The 21582-nt window shown below is 48.5% G+C and overlaps 1 protein-coding gene across 2 annotated transcripts in view; it reads left to right on the forward strand.

Annotated features, from left to right (window-relative positions):
• Adgra1 (adhesion G protein-coupled receptor A1) overlaps nucleotides 1-21582 on the forward strand; it is a 43736-nt gene that overhangs the window by 15778 nt on the left and 6376 nt on the right. For both annotated transcript variants that reach the window (XM_016006124.3, XM_076554694.1), the window contains exon 5: nucleotides 2419-2564. In XM_016006124.3, the coding sequence (XP_015861610.2) occupies nucleotides 2419-2564 (146 nt within the window). The remainder of the gene's footprint in view (nucleotides 1-2418; nucleotides 2565-21582) is intronic.

The following is a 21582-nucleotide window of genomic DNA, read 5'->3' on the forward strand; positions in this document are numbered from 1 at the left end:
GCCCGAGGCTCAAGCCAGCCCCATGAAGCCCCAGGAGGCAGGCGTCATCCATGGCATTCCAAAATTCTACAGGTGCAGGACCTGGAGGAGAGGTTTGGTAGGTGGGGACAAATGGGCCCGGAAATATCATCCTCCAGGCTAAGATCTGTAAGGGTCATGCTCAAGTGAGAAGTCCTTAGTAACAAACACTGGGACTCCAGATGATGGACAGGTCCCGTGTGCTAGAGTCGGATGGACTGCAGAAAGCTGACACCGTCTGGTCTCCTGTGGCTTTTCCTGGAGTGGCCAGCCTCTATCCATCCCTCACTTGGCAGCATACCTTCCAGGCCCAGGCAGTGTTAGGGATGTGGGACCAGTTGAAACATATCTGTCAGGCTATGTTGGGAGAAGTTATGGACAGCAGACTAAGGAGAGAAAAAAAAAAAGCCACAGGCAGATGAGCTTTTGGCGACACAGAACCGCTGCGAGGGCAGTGGGGAAGCGGGGAGAACTCAGGTAAATAAGAGCTAAAGGGTGGGGACCTCAGTTCCCACAAGGCACTCCAGGTGACAATCTCCACCACACCATGCCTATAAGCAGAGGTGAGGTTGTCTATTGCTTCTGAGGCCCCCCTGAGCTGGAAGCCAGGCTGGTTTTAATCAGCAGCCTGGTAGGTCCGGAGCTGACCCAGCTCACCCAGCACAATTGCTCCCTCACCCGCTAAGAGGGGGACACCTGAGAGGAGCAGGCTAAAAGCTAGATCACTGAAAGCTAGATGTGTCCCCACATTGACTAGCAACCATCCAGATGACTGAGTAGAGGAGTCCCAGCCCCTCCCCATCCAAGCTCAGCATCACCATAGAACAACCAGGAGAAGTGGTCCAGAGCTCTGGATGGCTGGCAAGAACAGACAGTTGTCATGGCAACAGAAAGATGACCGTGCGTCTCATTAAAGTACTAAGTGACATCATAAACAAAGCAGACGGCTGCTGTTAGTCCCACATAATGAATGTGCGTCAGTGCTGGCCCTGGGTCCGGAAGCAAGGGAGGGTGTCAGTCCTGCTTCTTCCTTTCAATAGCACATGCTGTCTGGAAGCCAGGCGGCATCTCCCTTGACCTCCCTGTGTGTGCTGCCTCAAGTTGGTGTTTAAGAGACAGAGCCTCCCATTGTACACCTTCTCCTGCTCCCTGATCATACAGCCTGGATGAGACACAGCTTAAGGAAGGAGGCAGCCAGGCCGCCTCTCTCTCTCCTCCCAGCCGGGCTCCCTCCTACCTCAAGGCCCCGGGCCAATGTTTCAAGGCCAAAAGCAGGAGCCCTTCCGAGAATGAGTCTGACATTTCTGTTTACGTATGGCAATGACAGCCACACTGCAGACCTCCCTTCAAACCATGGCTGCCCTCCCCTTTCCTGGTTGCCCCTGCCTTGAACTCTTAGATGGCAGACAGCTCTTGCCACCCAGGTCCAGGACCTCCTACTCTCATCCAGGAGGGGTGAGCCCAGTGTGCCTGGGATGTTCATATGGCCCATCTCACCTGAGCAGCAGCGAGACCAAAGGGAAGGCTGAACTCGCAGGACATACTGCGCTGTACCTACGAAGCCATCTGAAACCATAAACAGTTCTTCGATCTCCCTACCCCTTACCCCGCCCCAAATCCTCATCAATTATTACAGCATTTGCTCATAAGTAAAAATTGAACTCTGGATTTGATAAATCATTATAATGGTGCAATGTTAGCTTTATTCAGGAAATCTCCATATTCCTTAAACATTTATGTCCTTTCCGATTATAGCAATATTTTACTTGTCATTTCAAAATGTCAGGTTATTACCTCAAAGGTAGCCTTATTTTATGGAATCAGATGGAGATGAAGCAGTGCAGAATGCGTAATTAGCTAGCGTAAAAAAAAAAAAAGTGCTGGATGGGACTGGCTCCAGAGGCTGTTTCCATAGCAATGAGTCACTCTGACGTGCAAGGGCGGGTTATCATCATCCCCGAGATTCTTCTCTTTAAATTCAATGCCACAGTGAGTACATGTTGAGAGGCCTGCTGTGCAACTGTGCCTGCCTTCCACTTGGGGGCCCCAGAGTGGGGCCAGAGTTCACAAGTAGGTGTGCCTACCAGGACCCATACATAAGGATGGCACAGACATCCTGCAGAGCGGGGACCAGTATGCAAAACCACAAGCTTCCCACAGGTTCTCCTGCACAGCCAACAGCTGAACAGTTTCAAAGCCTTGGCTGGCCCTGACACATGCCCTACCTGTCCTCCTGGTGGTCTCATTTTTTTTTTAATCATCCCTCAATAGTTGCAGAGTAGCTGCCAGGGTTCAGTACACTCACAGCACAGGAAGTCTGGGCTGCACACAAGGAGTCTGCTGTGCTGTGCTGGGGCAGGTGGCTGCAGGAGGTGGCTGGCTGACATTCTCCCCTCCCAGGTGGGCATTGCACTGCACTATTCTACGCTTTCTACCATGCTGTGGATCGGAGTGACTGCCAGGAACATCTACAAACAGGTGACCAAGAAGGCCCTGCCATGCCCAGGTGCAGACCAGCCACCGTACCCCAAGCAGCCCTTGCTCAGGTATCCAAGAATATTCATGGGCCCCTCCACCACCTGAGCCCAAGGAACCCATGACCCTGGACATACCTGTTATGTGTCCTGTAAACCTTCCCCACCAGACTCCGGGCTGGAGATGATCTGGCCTGCATAAGTGACCTGAGGGCTGGACAGAGCTAGGAGGTGGCACAGTAAGTGGGGGGGGAGGGTCTGGGGGCAGGAATTGGGCGGCACTGTGCCAAACATGGGGACCAGGGGTAACATGGGATAGTAGAGCAAAGTCCTGAGGTAAGATGGGTTCGGCCATGGTGGTGAGGCTAATATAGGGACAAAGACCCAAGGTAGGTAGGCCTGGGGCAACTTGAAGGGCAGGGCACTGCCCATGGTATCTCTGTCTGGAGCTTGGCTGGTCTGAGGACTTGTGTCTCATGGGACACTGCATGGGACATTGGGCTGCCCAGTTACTGGTAGAAGGCCCCTCCATGCCCCTGGGGTGACCATACATGGTGACTGGGCATTTGTGGCTTTGGTTTACTTCCTGGTCTCAGTGACACTAATGTATCTGCTTTTAGCTAGTAGAAAATCTTTGCACATTCTAGTACTAATTTCATAGTCACTGTGCACTGACCTGTTGGGACCCTGTGGATGTCCACTACCCTCTCTCCTTGGAGAGAATTCTCAGCAGACTTGGAACCATGCATATGCTGGGGCCATGGAAATAGCCCTCAAAGACAAAGACGCCAGGATGGTTATTTCCCTCTTTCCAGGGTTGAGACAGAGAAGCCACAGGACTAGCCCATCTAGGAAATGGCAGGAGCCCTCTCACTTCCCCTAGAAAACAGCTGTGCTGTGGAGCAATCGAAAGCTAGACAAGAACATGCCTATAACCATAGCAGACAGACGTTAACAATAAGAGCCCCAAGGTTTTGTCACTTGCTTAACACCAAACCCCCAACACTCCAGTCAACAAAAGCCAGATTCAGAGTAGTCTGCCTGGAGGCCCTGGGCATAAATGCCACCCTACATGAAGCAGGCCTTACCTGTTCTGTAGACCACTGAGGTTCCACAAGTATCCTTCTTGGCCTACCAGGACCTGATGTATTAGGTGGACCATGGTGCTAGGAACCTAGCAGCCCTTGGTCACTGGCATGTCTGACCCTTCCTGTCTTCTCCAGTCCCTGCCCCCATGGCTAGCTATGGGCTTGGTATACATAACTACCTCTAAGTGCACACCCTGTATATACGTATGTAGGTATGTGCCCTCTGTATACACATGGGAACACCTATCCACAGGTACATAGCCCCTGTTGATACATTCTGTCCATGTATACATGCATATGCATGCTTTCCACAGGGTCACACTCTACAGGTTAATGTCATTTGGAGGTGCAGGTTCAGGGATTAGGAGGGGTGTCTGTTTCATTCTCCACTAAAGTCCTGCTTCCCTCTGCTAACTTCTGATCCAGCCTGGGGCTGGTAAGGGAATTGCTGCACCTGGCCCTTTTCGGAGAGGCCAGGGGCTAAGGAGAAGGAAGGAGGGAGCCTTTCATCTCAGACCCCATGATGAGCCCTCTGATACTCAATCTGGATTGTTAACTTTACTGAATTGAGAGATGCCTGGGACCAGAGAAGTACATCTGGGTATTGTGTGAGGACATTTCCAGAGAAGACTGGTATGAGATGCAGTAAAGAGGAAAGGCCCACCTTGTATGTGGGCGGCAGCATCCAATTAGACTGGGGCCCAAATGGAGTGCCATGAGAAAAGGAGGACCCCAGCCAGCATGTGCAAGCCTCATGCTTCCTGAGAGAGCACATCTATTTTGGCTGCCATGGCCCATGGACACCAGACTCCATCTTCTTCAGCCTTTGAATGTAATCATACCAGCAACTCTCCAGGGAGCTTCCAGGTTTCCAGCCCCAGATGGAGGCATCGCTGGTCTCTCTCTCTTTCTAAGGCTTCCAGCCTCTTAACTAAGCAGTTAGGGATCTTCTGCCTCTCCATCATACAGACAGCCATTGTTGGACTACCCAGCCTCTACTGTATGAGCCAATCTAACGAATATTGTTATCATATATATATATATATATATATATATACACATATATATATGCATATATATGTATAGATCCTATTGGTTGTTACTCTAGAGAACACTGGCTGGTACACCCTTCATCTCTGGACCAGAAGCCTCTAACATGCCTTCCTTGATCCAATATCTCACTCAGGTGTCTCTTCCTGGGACTCCACAATGGGCATCTCCCTGGATTTGCATCCTGCTCTGGTCCCCAAACTCCTAAGTGCTTATCAGCATACACTGAAATTAGTTCTAGAGTCTTGAGAACTTTACAGTCCCAGAAAAGAAGAACCCCCAAAGTGCCCACCAGATGCATGACCTGCTTAACTACTCTCTGGACAGAATACCTGTACCCCTTCTTACTGGCCACCACAGGCAAAACAGTCAGATCCCATGGGTACAGCCAGTGAGCTCTGTTTCCTGTGTGCAAAGGCCCATGTGGCCAGCCTTGCCTGCAGGTTTCCAAGAAGAGGTACTAAGAGAGCTGCCTGACGGGCTTCTGGAAGAGCCTAGGACACACTGTTGGAACTTTCCACATTTCCAGCAACTTTCCCGTCCCTAAGACAGCATTGCCATATCCGTGTTCTAAATATACTCCCTGCCCGGTTCGGTGGAGACACACCCGCCTTAGGGAAATGTTGTAGTGAACTCCAGCCACAGAAGATTATAGGACTTAGGCAATGTGCTGTGCAAGCCTGAGACCCTCTGTCTGAGTGCCGGATAGGATGCAGACTGTGTCATTGGACGACACCATGAGGACAGAGGGTGCTGACTCCCTGGAGCCTCCACATGTGTGTTAGTGCTGTTTCAAGGAGAGAGGGGATCCACAGAGACCCAGAACAGAGCAGCTGAGTGGGCCTCATTGCCAAGGTTGAAACCAACTATTTGCTCCTCAGTCATGACTGAGGTTGGTAGTTTCCATGACAACAAAAAAGGCTAGACTCTCAGCGGGGATTCTGTGACTTTAGCTAGTGATTCACCTGGTCTCGTCTCCCCTCTCTCTCTCTAGATATGCGTGTGACCACAAGAACGTGCGCGCGCACACACACACACACACACACACACACACACACACACACACACACATTAAGGGACACCCTGAGAAACCCATGACCAGCCAAGCTCTCAGAGAATGGCCCCTGGATATATGGAGAAACAGCAACTCAGGTCTCTTCCTCAACAGTGGGGTGTCTTGAAGAAGGCATAACCAGCCCTGCTACCAACAGGATCCTGGCTGGGGCCAGGCAAGCGAATGCTCAGACATGGAGTTTATGTCCCAGAGACAAGTCATCAAAGGCCAAAACCCATGAAGGGACAGGTCAGGCACTCACACCAGCTTATAGCCCTGGGCCAAAGATAAAGAGCGCTGGCCTTGGGCGGTCTGTCAGGTCTTTTCAGTTCAGCCTGCAGTGAGGAATGATGTGGCCTGCAGACCATGTAAGGAAGCATTGTCGTTTTCACAGGACTAGCGTCTCAATTCTACAGACACAGCCTCCTTTCCATGTATGGAAATCTTTAATTTCCCCCAGAACCCCCTAGAGCTCGCAACACCGCAGTCTTGGGCCTCCTTGTTCACCTTTTTTCCTAAGTATATTTTTCCCTTGAAACATTACTATAGCTAGATGTTCTGGCTCGTGCCTGTATTTCCAGAACTCAGGTGCCTAAAGCAGGGGGGTTATCAAAAAAAAAGTTCAAAACCAGCTTCAGATATATAGTGCATTCCAAGCCAGCAGGGAGGGCAGGGTAAAAATAAGAATTTTTTTTTTAAAAAGTAACTATAAATTGAGACTTTCTTTCTTTTTTTTTTTAAAAGATTTATTTATTTATTTATTCATTTATTTATTATGTATACAGAAGAGGGCACCAGATCTCATTACAGATTGTTGTGAGCCACCATGTGGTTGCTGGGAATTGAACTCAGGACCTCTGGAAAAGCAGTCAGTGCTCTTAACCTCTGAGCCATCTCTCCAGCCCAAATTGAGACTTTCTTAATTTTCATTTCTAATCAGCCCATGCTTGCCTATAGAAATACAACTGGTTTTGTGTGTGGATCTTGTTTCCTGTAGCTTTGATGAATTCTCTTATCAAAGGTTTTTCTGGTTAATTCCTAGGAGTTGTGTGCATGTAATGATTGCATCATGGGTGCCTAGCAACAAAGCTGCTCCCCCCATGCCAGTCAGAGTCCTTCCTGTTCTCCTGTCTGGCTGACCGCTCTGGCCATGACTCCAAGCCAGCGTTGGCCTTCTCCCTCCGCTTAGTGTAGCACACATCCGCTAAGTGTGTTGAGCGTTCTAATGGTGTATCCGTGATCTCTATTTTTTTTTCCTGTTCTGTCATCTCTGCGCTGTCCTTTCTTCTGTGTGAATAGGTTTGTTTTGCCCTTCTTCCTAGTTCCTAACCATGAGAAACTGGGGGATTAATCTTTCATTAAAATGACTGTTTCACAGCTGTAAGTTTTCTTGTGTGTGGCGTTGCCGGGGGCCCCCAAGGCATAGTGTGTGATTTTTCATTCAACTCAAAATAGTTTCTGTGTTTCCCTAGGATTTCTTCCTTGGTCTTTGGTTACTTAAGGGTTTTGTTTTCACGGATCGTTAGATATTAGAAAACAGGAGGAAACTATCTGGAAACTTGTGGAGATTTTTGTTTTAGTGATGATTGGAATGAAGAAAGTCCTGGCTTGGTCACGGGAGGTGGTGAGATTTTAGCTGCTCAGACTCTGTGAAGAGATCTTTGCTACAACCAACAGACGAGTCTCATTCCTTTATCATGTTTAGAAAATTCTACGTGTGCCCAATGGCTCTGCAGCCAGGGTAGGGGCAAGACTGGGCTGAGAGTAGGTGACTGCTCATCTTCCCTCCCGGGGAAGTCTAGGCTGTGCCTGGACTAGCCTCTTCTGGCTCTGTTGGAGTGGGAAGGGGAGAGTGGAGAGAGGAGCTGTGTTGTCATGTGCTCAGTGGGAGAGCTACAGCCTCTAGAAATTACCTGGTGTTGAGGACCCTGATCAGAAGTCATCCAGACATCATGCAGTGGGCCCAGAGCTCTGATGGGGGTCTCTGGCCCAAACACAACGGTGGATTTAGTGGGGATCACATCCCTTCCTTAGTCCTATCACAAGCCTCTGTGGGTTAAGAAACCACAAGTAACCAAGAGAAATGTTAGGGAAGCCCAGGAGCAGAAAGTCTTGGCAAAGAGAGTCTTAGGACCTCAGCTAGGGAACCAGGGGTCTCTGACAAGCACAGTCTGGCTTTGCCATTGAAGGAAGGGTGACTTTGAACAGGCCTAGCGCATGGGCAGAATAGGGCACATGCTGAAGAGAAGTTTGCTGGGAGAAGGAAGCCTGGGGAAAAGCTGAGCTGCCTGGTTGAGAGGGATAGCAGGACTGGACATAGTCCACCAACTCCTGAGAGACGCTGTGCCGGCACCCCCAGGCACATGTAGGGCCTCTGCTGATGTGGAGAAACCCAGCATAGCCAAACACTATAGCCACAGTTCGCAATGGATATCCTGAGCTCTAGCTCACAGCATTGTGGCCAGATCCACAGCCAACCACCCTGACTGGCATGCATCAGTGTAACTCCCACACACATGTACACACAGAGGTCACTACCTAATGAGGCCTCCTCTGGGAAGCTATCATATAGCTCAAATGTGATTTCAGGCACAGGTCTTTGCCACAATCTACTTGGAATTCTCTCCTTGTGGAGCTAAGACTCCCCACAATGTCTGTATGAGACCAGAAATCCATCTTCCGGTGTCCACATCTTCCAAAGGTATCCAAGACCTTTCCCCTATTGATGTCTATGTGGAAACAAAAACTCACACACAATATTTACATGAGACCAAAATCTTCCCATATGTCTATGTTGACCCAGACCCTCCTCAGTATTCACATAGGACCAGTTTCACCCCCCTCATATTTCCATGCCACTATGACCTGCCCCTCTGAATCCAAATGGAAACAAGCTCTCCCCTCCAGTGTACATACACACACACACACACACACACACACACACACACACACACACACTATCCACATGGGATCAGGACTTCTCCCTATGTTCACATTGGACCAGGATCTCTTCTCCAGCCTCCACATAGGACTAGGACTCCTCCTCACAGTGTTCACAGAGGGCCAATATCTCCACCCTGCTGTACCCATATAAAATCGGGACTTATAGTCTTCGGTTCCAGATAGGACCAAGATCTTTCTCCACCCAATGTACACAAGGGACTAGGACCTCTCTCTAGTGTCCACATTGGATCAGGATTTCCCCCAGCACCCTCAAGGACCAGGACCTCTGTTTAGTGTCCACAGAGGGCCAGGATCTCTCTCACTCTCACTCTTGCACACCACACACACACACACACACACACACACACACACACGCACACGCACACGCACACGCACACGCACACCCCTCATATAGGAAGAGTACATTACCCTGTACCCAGCACCCATGGGAGCAACACCAACCCCTCCATTCCACATGGGAGTAGGACCCCCCCCTTTCTCATCATCCACACAGGATCAGACAAGGACTATCTCTTCCCTCTTCATTTATCAGAGTCTGGCATCAAGTCCTACTCATAACTATTGATACTTTGAGTGGTCACTCATCAGAGTCTAGTGTCATTTGTTGACTTCTCCTGGAGTGAATCCCCTCCAGTCTGAGTGGGGTACTTTGAAGGAATGTTATGTGTAAATTATCCTTGTGAGGTATGAATGACCAGCAGGGTCACTCATCCTTGTGAGTTTTCAGAGCCCTACAGTCACGTGTCACCAAAAGCAAGCCAGAACTCGACTCCAAAGCAGCCACCATTATGAAATGGTACTTCTTCACAGAAGGACAAAGGACCTTTGTGCCTAAGACCCATTAAATGGGGTCAATGAGAACCAGGAGCAGGTGTCTGTTGTGCAACTTTTCCAGGGAGGATATTAACAAAGGTCCCTTCATCATAGATAGGACACCAACAGATCAAAGAAGCAATTCCACTGTGGCCTAGCCTAATGAATCAGCAAGCTTACTGTGGTCACTTGGAGAATCATAGATGAGAGGTTACTTACAGGAGCATGGGTGACTCAAAGGCAAGAATGTCACCAAAGCCCATCCAAGAATAAGTAAGGACTCAGAAGAGAGAGGGGCTATCTCTAGAGCTCCCTGAACAATCGGAAGTCAGCTCAGCCCATTTGGAGTGTTCCCGGCAATTGTTACAGTTTATATAGTCTGTGAATCTTGTAAGTTTCAGGAACTTCCTGAGCCTTGCAAATTTTGTTTGCTTCCTGAGTCTTAGGACCCTTCCTCCAACCTCCAGTAGGAAATGTTTAAGTTCAGAGAAAATAGCTAGTAATCGTCTCCTAGATTTTCCTGGGGTCCATGGCCCACTCCTTCCTCCATCAGTGAAACATGTTGTGTCTCCATCTAGGAAAGCTGGCTCAGTGTTTCACTCAAAGTTCTTTCTGGGTCTAGTGTCTGAACGTAGCCTTGAGGCCCCTGATCCTTAGGAAGCACACTGCCTGGCAGTGTGCTGCTTGGCACACACGATGTTATTCCATAAACAGCCTTGGGAGGCTGGTTCTGCAAACTCAGTGCTGGGCACGGAATGGCCCTGAGTAGCCCACATTAGGAGCCAGGCTCCAGCTAAGCGCTGGCTGCCAGAGCTACCCTCAGAGAACATCAGGAGGCTAATGTCTCTTGCACAGGGAGTATGTCCTCCAGTGAAGACTGGCAGCCCTCCCCATCTCCATCTACACGACAACACAGGGCTTCGCTCCCCTAGAGAGCTGCTGCAATCATCTATCTCTAAATATATGGTGAAAAGAGTGAAGTTGGAAGCGACTAGGTGAGAAATATGCAAACAAACAAGTGTGGACACTGTCCCCTGGGCTGTGCCTTCCTACACCAAGTAGGGGTACAGTAAGCCCCCCACTTCTGGAAAGTCACATTTAAGACTTTATGTCAGAGCTCCACGGGACTTGCTAGGTTCCTAAAGTCTTGGAACCTTAGTCAACCCACTACCCTGTTCACATCCTTGTTTAACTAGTGATCTGACTAGCACAGGACAGAACAGTGATCATAGTCCTGACACGCAGCTGCTGTGTCAGGTTACACCTGTCACCGTAGGGGGACTGTGGCTGAGACCAGGCCTGCTGCCCACCTCAGGTACCTCTCACCCAACCCTGATGCTCTGCCCTCATTTAGAGAGATCTCTGTGGACACATCTTGCCACATTTTTTTCTACCCTCCATCAGCCTGAGGGAAGCCACTTCTGAGGCCCATAGCATGTCTTGGGGTGGTTTGTAGATGCTCAGGGGTTAGTTCCCAGTTAGCTATATGTGATTACATCCCAACTGTCCGGTCTCTTCTGCTCCTTCTGGTGGCATCTCCCTCAGTAGCACCCATTATGATAGGCCCACCAGTGGTATTTCTGTTTGGAAGGAAACTCTCACAGCCACAAGAAGATTGTAGTCAATTTCAGGAGCCAGCTTTGGGAAATGACCATTTGTTTCCTCCCACACAATGAGGAGAACTCTGCTGAAGCCCCAAGGACAGACATGCTAGTAGAATGGTTCCCTGGGACCTTCATCCAGTAACCCCTTCTTGGGCAACAGTAGCAAATTCTGAAACCTACCATGGGTCTCTGACGTTCTCGTCTCTAAGCACCAGCCGGGCCTGATCTGCACACAGAATCCGGGACCCTGGAAATGGCCAACAGGGCGAATCCACCTACTTCTCCTGCACTTGGACCTCACACAGGAGGAGGACTGTGCTGCAGTGAGCTGTGGTCTCATGCAGGCAGACAGATGCCAGGCAGGAGACAGGGGCATGGTTAAACCTCCTCCTTGGGTTGTCTACTACTCTAAAGACTGAAGGGTACCCTGAGAACCTGACAGGAGGCCAAGATGCAGAGCTAGGGAACCTCTTACAAAGGTAGCATCCTCTAGAGCGTGCTATGGGGCTATGAGCACCCAATAAAACATTCCTCTGCTGCCTCTCCCCACAGGCCCTTGGGTGCCAGGCCAAAAAGGCTTTAGAGTTCCTTTCCTGGCCCAGATTCCCAAATGAGGAAACTGAGGTGAGAGAGGCATGGAAGCTTGTACACAGCCGTAGTCAGGCTTTCAGGACCTTGTGCCCCACATTCTCACCTCCACAGACTCTGGTCATATTATGTCTCCTTACCCAGATAGTCCAAGGGCCACACAGTATCGACCTCCTCTCATTGTCTGAAAATGAGCGGGAAGACCAGAGAGAAGTATCTGGTGCTTCCAAGATCCCACTCACCAACTCTGCAAGATCCTACTCCACATCCCTGTGGGGACACAGAGGATTCCAGAACCTTGGCGGACAGGTGAAGCCATAGCAGGTACCCATATTGCGGAGCAATCCTTGAGTCCACACATGGGAAATACATACTACAGCAGACTTGACTCAATGATATAAGTTCTCATCATGCAAAAATGATCCCATAGCCCAGGGTATAGGAACCCAATTCTAGGAAGTCCTAGGGAATGGTGTCTGAGTGTTTTGGTAGGTCTCGTTACACAGTTGCTTTTCTGAAAAAGAAGATGTCACAGTGCCATTTGCAGGTGGCGTCTGGTCTCACTCTACATTTGATCTCCATGTCTTTGTCTCCATCTGTCCTCTCCTTGTCTAAAGCACCTCCCTCCATCAGCATTGGTGTGTTGGATGCACCATGGGTACCCATGCATAAACAGATCTCTCTATACATATATATATACATATATATATTTATAGATTATTTATATACATACATGTAAGCCTGTATTTGTATGATGTATACATGCCAAGTGTGCACTGTGTACTGTACAAATGCCATTCCTGTAAATGGTAGACTCGTGTTGAATACAGAGTGTGCTAAGATTGTGGCCGAGTCTGAGCCCTCTTCCATAGTTTCTCAGGATTCCAGTAATAAATTTATTCCAACAGGTCCACCATTTCCAATTGGCAGCAAGGTGACTGGAAAGGCAGGGACACAGAATGTCTTAGTTATGGTTTCTATTGCTGTGGCAAAACACCGTGACCAAAAGCAACTTGGGGAGGACAGGGTTTCGGCTTACAGCGTGTAGCCCATCCCTGGGGAAGTCAGGGCAGGAACTCAACACATGGAACCTGGAGGCAGGAGCTGATGCAGAGGCCCCGGAGGAGTGCTGCTGACTGGATTTTTCCTCATGACTTGTTCAGCTTGCTTTCTTATAGCACCCAGGACTTTCTTAAAGCCAGGGGTGGTATTGCCCATAGTGAGCAGCCCCCACCCCATCAATCATCAGTCAAGAAAATGTACTGCAGGCTTGCCCACAGGCCAGCCACTCTCTCAGCTGAGGTTCCCTCTTCCAAAATGACCCAGCTTGTATCAAGTTGACAAAAGTGCCACCGAATGGACCCACAAAAGACAGAGGATCACAGCATAGGAGGACAGGCTCAGCTACCCAGCAAAGCCTCCTTTGGGAGCTCCGACACATCACCGGCTACGTTCTTTCCCTTCTTTCTCTTTTTCTCCCAAGCATGTGAGGGAGCACTTACAGAGATGAACGAGCAGGGATGAGCGGCCTGCAGCCAGGAGGAGCCTCCATGCCTGTCTAGCCCCGACTCCCTCCAGCCTGATTTTAGAATGCCACATTGTCTGTGGTTTGCCAGCCAGGTTTACATACACTGGTGTGCCTAAACCTGAGCTGGAAGCCCTGGGATCATTTCACTATTTTATTTTTTATCATGGTTTTCTCCTGCACGCTGTTCTTTAGGGTCCGTTATGTAACTATCCACAACATGGCTCACCATTCGGTCTCAGTGTGCGAGACGGATTTGTATGATGCTGTGGTTGGTCCAACCCCACTGCCTCCCACACTCTCCAGCTTCCTGGTCCCACCTCCCTATCCATGAGGCTCCCTCTCTCTGTGACCCTGAACTGCTATGTCTAGAGGGTAGCCTTCTGAGGCTCTCTCCCTCTTCCTTTGACAAACTGGGGTCTGATTAGTGCTTCATTGAGACTCAGCTTCCTCCTTCCATTCTGGAAGCTGTCACTAGGAAAGGAAAGGGCTTGGCCCCCCACGTTAGATGATTCAAGCTGCACCTGCCCTGTGTCAGGTGGGCTAATGATGCAAAAGAAGTCCAGAGTCATCAGGGGCCCTGTTGGCCAGGACGGAAACACTCAGAAGACAGAAGCCTCCCTGCAGCAGGAAACTCCACATATCAAAAAGTGGTGCTAGGATGGCACAAGAGAAGGTTCCAGAAGAGAATACATCTTCATAGCAAGCCAGGAATCGGGCCCCGGTGAAGAGACTATGACCACCACCTACCACTCATGAGCTCTGCTGGCAGTCAGGACAGGTGGGTAACCAGGGAGAGACAAGTCAGGCATGGATGCAAAGGTCCGTGGTCCAGACAGCTAACGCTGAATGAGGGAGGGCTCCACAGTAGTCCAGCATCCACCCTGGTGATAGATGCAAATGCAGCAAAAAAAAGCCACGGCCTGGCCAAAGGGCACCTGCAGTGGCCTCTCACTCCCTCTGCTGACAAAATCTGAATAGTGCAGGCAAGCCAGGAAGGAAGAAAAGACTCCTGAACATGGCTGTGGTGTGTGAGGGCTTGGAGCTGGAACTCTTCATGGAAGGAACAACCTTCCCAGCCACCAGCTGTGAGTAATGTCTCCCCTCTGAGGAGATCAAGGTGACACTGGAAGAACCAGTTTCCCAGGATAAGATCTACAGACACTGTAGAGGCAGTAGTGGGCAGTACTGAGTGATTCCCTAATGGGAATCACAGCAGAGTCTCCGATCTCCAAGTAATGATTGGGACTCCGGAGCACTACTTCTCTCTGGCTCCTCTGGGTCCTGTATCTGTAAAGGAAACCATAGGTTTGCCTCAGAATAGAGCAAATCTATCATTCTTGTCACATTGCTGCCAGGAGTCTGCCACATCAAGGGTACCTTGAGGCTGGAACCTGTAGACATCATGGGGAATGTGACTGCCTTTCTATTCTAAATGGGCTCTCGGGTGTCCATATTCAGAACCAGGGCTTTCGGAATCATAGAAAGAGCAGAGAGTCCCTGTGCATGACGTCATGTCCGCTGGCTAGAGCCAGGCACTGTCGGGCCTCCAGTGCCCAGCAGCACGCTCTGAACAGAACCTGTTTTGAGTGGCTCTCCAAGCACAGCTCACTCATGAGTTTTCCTACTGCTGTTAGGAACAAGGGTGTTTGTTCTTCTATCAGCAAGTTGTCCACTAACTAATATGAGCCACTACCCAGCATGATGACTCCTACATGCTAGAGTCCCACATGTTGGTTATCTGCCCCTTGGCCTTCTGAAGTCACAGTCTGGAGGTTCTTGTGTATTTCCCTTCACAACAAGCCAGAACAACTCCCCAACTTTCGGCCTTTCTCTGGCTCTTCATTCAGCTGGTGGCCAGACTTACTCCATGACAGCATCATACAAATGAGGCTGCTTCCTGGGAAACCATTTTCCCTAGCCCTGATGTTCTAGTTTGGGGCAGGTCCTCATTTAGCCACAGAGAAGGCCCTCATAGCCCCACACCCTGCAGAGTCCCAGGAGCAAGTCTCCACAGATGACTAATTTGACCAAGAAACCCGAAGTCCTGTGACAACAGACTCAAGACCCACCCATTAGCAGCCCGTGCATGGAGGCACTGTCTAGCAATAAGGGGTCAGTGAGGTCGGTCTCCGCCTCCATATACAGAACAGTGATGTGTCGGGGCAGATTCTCTGGGGGATACAGGAAGACTGTAGAGGTGGCTTGTCATGGATGAGGCACGGCAGCTGGGGAACAGCCCGGACAAGTGCTGGTAGAAGATTTCAAAAGGGTCAGGGGCTAAGTCTTGAGGGGCTACAGGATTCTTAGGCATGTGGCTCAGTGGCCTCTGAGGTCCTTGTCATTAGGCTGAAAACACTACCTTACAGTGTTTGGGATTTCTTGTTTCCTAAGAAAAACCATGATACTTTCTGATCAAGTGACACTCCCCTACCCTCCCACCCCCTTCCCACTCCCCACCTCCACACATGCACTTCTTCCCAAGAAGAGAAGGGCCTTTGTGAGAAGAGATTGGCTGTTCTTAGCACAGGGCTAAGCCTGCCCTGTGCAAGTCAGGGGCAAAGGCATACAGAGAGGAGGAAACTCCTATGTCCCACTGGTCTCACCGCCTCCCTGGGAGCCACAGGAAGCTAGAACACCTGCAGCTTTAAGTGTTGCTGGCCAGGAAGCCAAGCTGTCACCAAGTGTGACAACATGGTTAGTTGCCTGTGTCTAGGGGCAACTCTTCCGGATTATAGAGTTCAAACAAGGTCTGGTGGGTACACCAGGGGCCTGGGAGGGGAAGAACCCCATGAGAAGGGAGAAAAGGCCAGAGTCAGAGCCAGATGGGGTCCCCAACCCAGAATGAGTCTGTGGAACTGAGTCTAGCCTGAACTAGTGGCTGAAAGGAAATGGGTCTTTCTAGATGCGCCTTCTGGCTGCCAGGACCACAAAACTCTGATGGACTCTGGTGAGTTCCATAAACTCTAAAACCAGAAGGGATTTTGATGGGTTCAGGAGATAGGGTAGGTTCAAATCACAGCCCACCTGCTGCAGTTCATACTCCAGAGCAGATTCCCACCTAGCCCCATGTAGCTGTCCCATGGTCCCAGCACTGAATATCACCACTTCAAATGAGTCCCTGTGAGAATGAGGCTCCTGCTGTCTAGTGGTATTCCGGCTTGCATTTTTGTGGCTGTGATAAAAACCTGACCAAAGCTGGCTTATGCTGGTGCACACCTTTAATCCCAGCACTCAGGAGGCAGAGGCAAGTGGATCTCTGAGTTCGAGGCTAGCCTGGTCCACAAAGCGAGTTCCAAACAAACAAACAAAACAAACAAACAAACAAACAAACATTGACCAAAAACAGTGTGGGGGAGGAAAGGGTTTATTTGGCTTACATCCAGAGAAGCTAAAATGGACACCTGGGGGCCAGAAATGAAGCAGAAAACACAGAGGAGGAACGCTGCTTCCTGGATCGCTCAATCTGTCTCGCTCAGCTACTCAGGCCCACCTGCCTAGACATGACATTGCACACCATGGTCTGAGCCCTCCAACATCAATTAGCATTAAGAAAATGCCTCCGTCTGGGCAGCGGTGGTGGTGTGCACATTTAATCCCAGCACTCAGGAGGCAGAGGCAGAAGGAGTTCTGTGAGTTAGAGACCAGCCTGGTCTACAGAGCTAGTTCCAGGACAGCCAAGGCTACACAGAGAAACCCTGTCTCAATAAACCAAAAGAAAAAAGCTTCAAAGACATGACCACAGGCCAATCTGATCAAAGCAATTCTTCAGCTGAAGTTTCCTCTTCCTCTTCCCGGATGACTCTAGGTTTGCGGTAGGTTGACAGCTGAAGCTAACTATGACAGGTGTGCTCCATATCCTCCAGAGAAGTCCACTGCGGAGGCATTTCCTGCTAGGACAGTGGCCTTCTTCCACCTCGTCCCAGCGATTTGTGAGCCTTCGCATATGTACGAAGCTGAACGTCAGTTGCCCCCACTGTCCCCCCACCAGGCCTGCACTGTTCCACCCTGCACTATCTGATCCCCCTCCTGAGGCCATTCCCTCCATCCTCTCTCTGCAGTCCATCCTCCTCCATCCATCCATTCCATCATCCTTCCATGGTCTAGCGATACCCACCTGGCCATCCAGCCCCCCCACACACACACACACATGCACACACCTGTCCTTCCATCATCTGCTTTATTTTTGTGCTTTTCTAAGTATGCTGCAGACCTCGCATATACAACAAAACTGTTCGGCAGTGTCTGCTTGCAGGGCTTCCCCACTGTGTGGAACTCACTTATGCTTAAACATGCTCAGTGAGCTGCAGCAGATGCAGGCAGAGAACTTGACCATCCACCTACTTAGCCATCAGAGCCTATGCTGTGAAGAGTAACTTTATGGGAAGCTATGCATATCATGGTAAACCAGAGTGTATTCAAGGAGGAGGCAACCAAGGGAAGGAAAGGGGTGATGTCCATGGAGTATTAATAAAAGGCCTTCAGCCATCAATCCACAGGGTGTTGCTGCCTGAGGCTGAGGAGCCTCTGGGGACATCCCCACAGGAGTGTGTCCTCCTGAAGATGGAGTGGCCTCTGTGCAAGCTGTGCTTCTAGCAATCTGCTGTGGTAGCTGTCTACGCCAGGCACATGTGTGAGCCCTTCTTAATCACCTGCCACTCTATGATTTATCTACTCACTTGTTTTTATTCATTTTGCTTTGGGTTTGACAACTTTCACAGCTAAGTCCCAAAAGTGTTCTCATGTCTGGCCCTAGGCACCTCTGTGAGGGGTACTTTTTCATCACACATTGACTCTGCCTAGCTTAGTGCCTAGGGTGAATAAGACCACTCAGGGCTGGGCTGGAGTGTGGCTCTGTGGTAGAACATTTGCCTAATGTGTATTCTACCATCAGAGCACACAAAGAAGAGAGAGAGAGAGAGAGAGAGAGAGAGAGAGAGAGAGAGAGAGAGAGAAAGAGAGAGAGAGAGAGAGAGAGAGAGAGAGAGAGAGAAAAGAAAGAAAAGAAAGAAAGAAAGGAAGGAAGGAAGGAAGGAAGGAAGGAAAGAAAGAAAGAAAGAAAGAAAGAAAGAAAGAAAGAAAGAAAGAAAGAAAGAAAGAAAGAAAGAAAGAAAGAAAGAAAGAAAGAAAGAAGCCCATTGCAGTGTGCAGCCTCTTGAATCAGACCTGGTTGACACAGAATGTTTTGGATTCATGTGAGGACAGATACACAAATCTGTCATGTCAGGAATCTGGGTGTACCAGGGATTCTTCTAGGTCCTTCAAATGGATCTGAATAATCTAATCACTTACACACCCAAATAATTCTAGAATCAATTTTTCAACTTTTTTCTTTTGGTTTTTTGTTTTTCAAGACAGAGTTTCTCTGTATAGCCCTGGCTGTCCTGGAACTCACTCTGTAGACCAGGCTGGCCTCAAACTCACAGAGATCCGCCTGCTTCTGCCTCCTGAGTGCTGGGATTAAATGCGTGTGCCACCACCGCCCAACTTCAATTTTTCAACTTTTACAAGAAGAAAACCTTCTAGGGCTGTGACTGGGATGTGTTCATGCCATTTAATGACATCTTTATTTTATTTGCCAGTGGTCCCCTGTTTTCACTCAAATATAAAAATGTGTGTCTGTGTGTAAATCCTGCACCTTCTTAAATGTACACACATGTCCCACAGATCTTGCAGAATTTCTCATGCAGCCCATCTCATCATCGACAAATAGAAACATGTCTCTTCATCCTCATCTGATGCAAGTGTTTCCCAGGTAACTTTTATAGAAAGTGGAAAACTGCCTTCTTTTGATGGTTGGCTGAGTTTGGGAATGAATACATGCTATTTCCACTAGATGCTTTTCCTGAATCCAGTTAATGGTCTCACTGTGATCTCCATACTGCTGATATGTTGAACTACTTTGCAACTATGAATGAATAACAAATCAGTCCAGAGTTGTGAGATCAGTCTTACTTCTATAAAGTGCTAACACTCATTTACTTATACATTACTACAGAGTACTTACAAAGTACTACAGGTCCGAATAACTGACTTCTTCAATGTCTGTGTCTGGTTTTGACATCAGGTCCCACTGGCCTCAAATCTGAGCAACATTTCCCTGGCCACCTCCCCCCTTTGCCATCTGAACAAGTTTGTATAATACTCTACCAGCAAGCCCGCTTGTACAGATGTTAAAACCTGGTTGTTGTTGTTGTTGTTGTTGTTGTTGTTGTTGTTGTTTATTAGACAGAGCACAGTAAAGTTTGTTTTGTTTTGTTTTGTTTTGTTTTATTTTGTTTTAGTTGTTTAGTTGGTTGGTTGGATGGTTGGTTGGATGGTTAGTTGGTTGGTTGGTTGGTTGGTTGAGTGGGTGGGTGGGTGGGTGGGTGGGTGGGTGGATGGATGGTTGGTTGGTTGGTTGAGGGGGGCTGTATTTTGGTTTCTTGAGACAAAGTCTTGCTATATAGTCTAGGCTAACCTTGAACTTTCAGAGCTCCTCCTGTCTCTGCCTCCCAGAGGAGGTATGTGCCATCGGACCCAGCAAGATTTTCTTTTCTTTTTCTGTGAAATATATTTTGATGACAATTTTCCCCTCCCCAACTTCTCTCAGATTCTCTCTCCACCTCCTTACATATCCAACTTTGTGTTCTCTCTCTGTGTCTTTCTCAGAAACACACACACACACACACACACACACACACACACACACACACACACAATGAAAATCAAAACAATCAATGAAAAAAAAAACAGTAAGACTGGAAAAATGCCAAAACAAAATCAAACAAAAAGTCTACCAAAAAAAAGAAAGAAAGAAGAGGAACAGAGTTTTGTATTGTCCAACAGTATATTCTTGGGCAAGGGGCCTGCCTGGAATGTGGATGATATACCCAGTGACACTCTATTAGAGAGAATTGATTTTCCATTTGCCTTCCAGTATCAATTCCAGCAAGATTTTCTAATGTTTTTGGTTTATACACGCCCCCCCCCCTTTTTTTTTTTTTTTTTTTTTTTTTTTGGTTTTTCAAGACAGGGTTTCTCTGTGTAGCTTTGCGCCTTTCCTGGAACTCACTCTGTAGTCCAGGCTGGCCTCGAACTCACAGAGATCTGCCTGCCTCTGCCTCCCGAGTGCTGGGATTAAAGGCATGCACCACCACCACCAGGCCTACCCCTTAATTCTTGCAGTGTGTCTACAGGGTGCATAACAATAACTGTTTCTTAAGATTGAGAATGAATCTTCTCAAACAATCTTTTTAATTACTTTATTATCATTATTGTGTGTCCACGATGTGGGGGGTGGGGGCAGACAAGCCATGGCATGTGCGTGGAGGTCAGAGGATAACTTAGAGGAATTGGTTCTCTCTGTCCACCTTTATTCAAGTTCTAGGATCAAACTTGAGTTTTCAAGGCAAGGTCCTTTGTGCACTGAACATCTCATCAGCCCTTCTTCTCTCTTTGCTTAGTCTAAGTTTGTAGCTTCACTGATTTTTGCTGTGGAGGGCAAGTTTCCAACATTTTTCTCTGGTCTTTGCCATCTTCATCATGTGACGACCTTGGGTCTACCATGAGCTTTTGTTTTTCTACCTTGTTGGGGTAGAATTTTAGATCACTAAATTTCAGATCTTTCTCTTCTTTCTAATGGAAGATTAGAAACTATAAATTTACCGTTCAGCCCTGCTGTATCTGTAGCCAAGAAATTTCTGTATGTCATATTTTCTTTAGTATTGTTTAAGGTGCTTCCCGATCCTTTATGATTTCTTCCCTGTTCCATGAATGATTTATAAGTGTATCGTTAAGTCCACAGTGTTTGTGGTATCTTGGTTATAATAATGATATCAATTTTTCATCTAAATTATTTGTGGTTCTAGAATATGCTTTGCAAGATCTCAAATCTTCTGAATGTTTGAGTCTTTCACGGCATATACCTAGTGAAAAGCCCAAACACACTGAAAAATGTCATTGTTGTCATGGTGAACATGCCATATGCACTGAAAGAGTGCCTATAGGGCACCAATGTTGTCATGGTGAACAAGCCACACACAGTGGAGAGGGATGTATAGATACCACGGTTGCCATGGTGAACAGGCCACATATACAGTGAAGGAGGGAATATGAATGCCATTGTTAACATGGTGAATAGACCACATACAACAGAACGGGATGCTACTGTTGTCATGGTGATCAGTACATACACAGTGGAGGAAAGTGGGTGCTTACTGTAGACGCCAGTTTTTGTGGTGAACATGCCACAGGCTCTGGAGGAGGATGCAGAGATACCATGGGTGACAGGTCACACACAGCAGAAGAGAATGTGAAGATGTCATGGTTAACATGGTGAAAACACACACTGGAACAAGATGCATGAATGTTATGGTTGCCATGGTGCGTGGGCCACATGAACTGAATGAAGATGTGTGGGTGC

Source organism: Peromyscus maniculatus, chromosome 1 (genome assembly GCF_049852395.1).
Source record: "Peromyscus maniculatus bairdii isolate BWxNUB_F1_BW_parent chromosome 1, HU_Pman_BW_mat_3.1, whole genome shotgun sequence".
Taxonomy (NCBI): domain Eukaryota; kingdom Metazoa; phylum Chordata; class Mammalia; order Rodentia; family Cricetidae; genus Peromyscus; species Peromyscus maniculatus.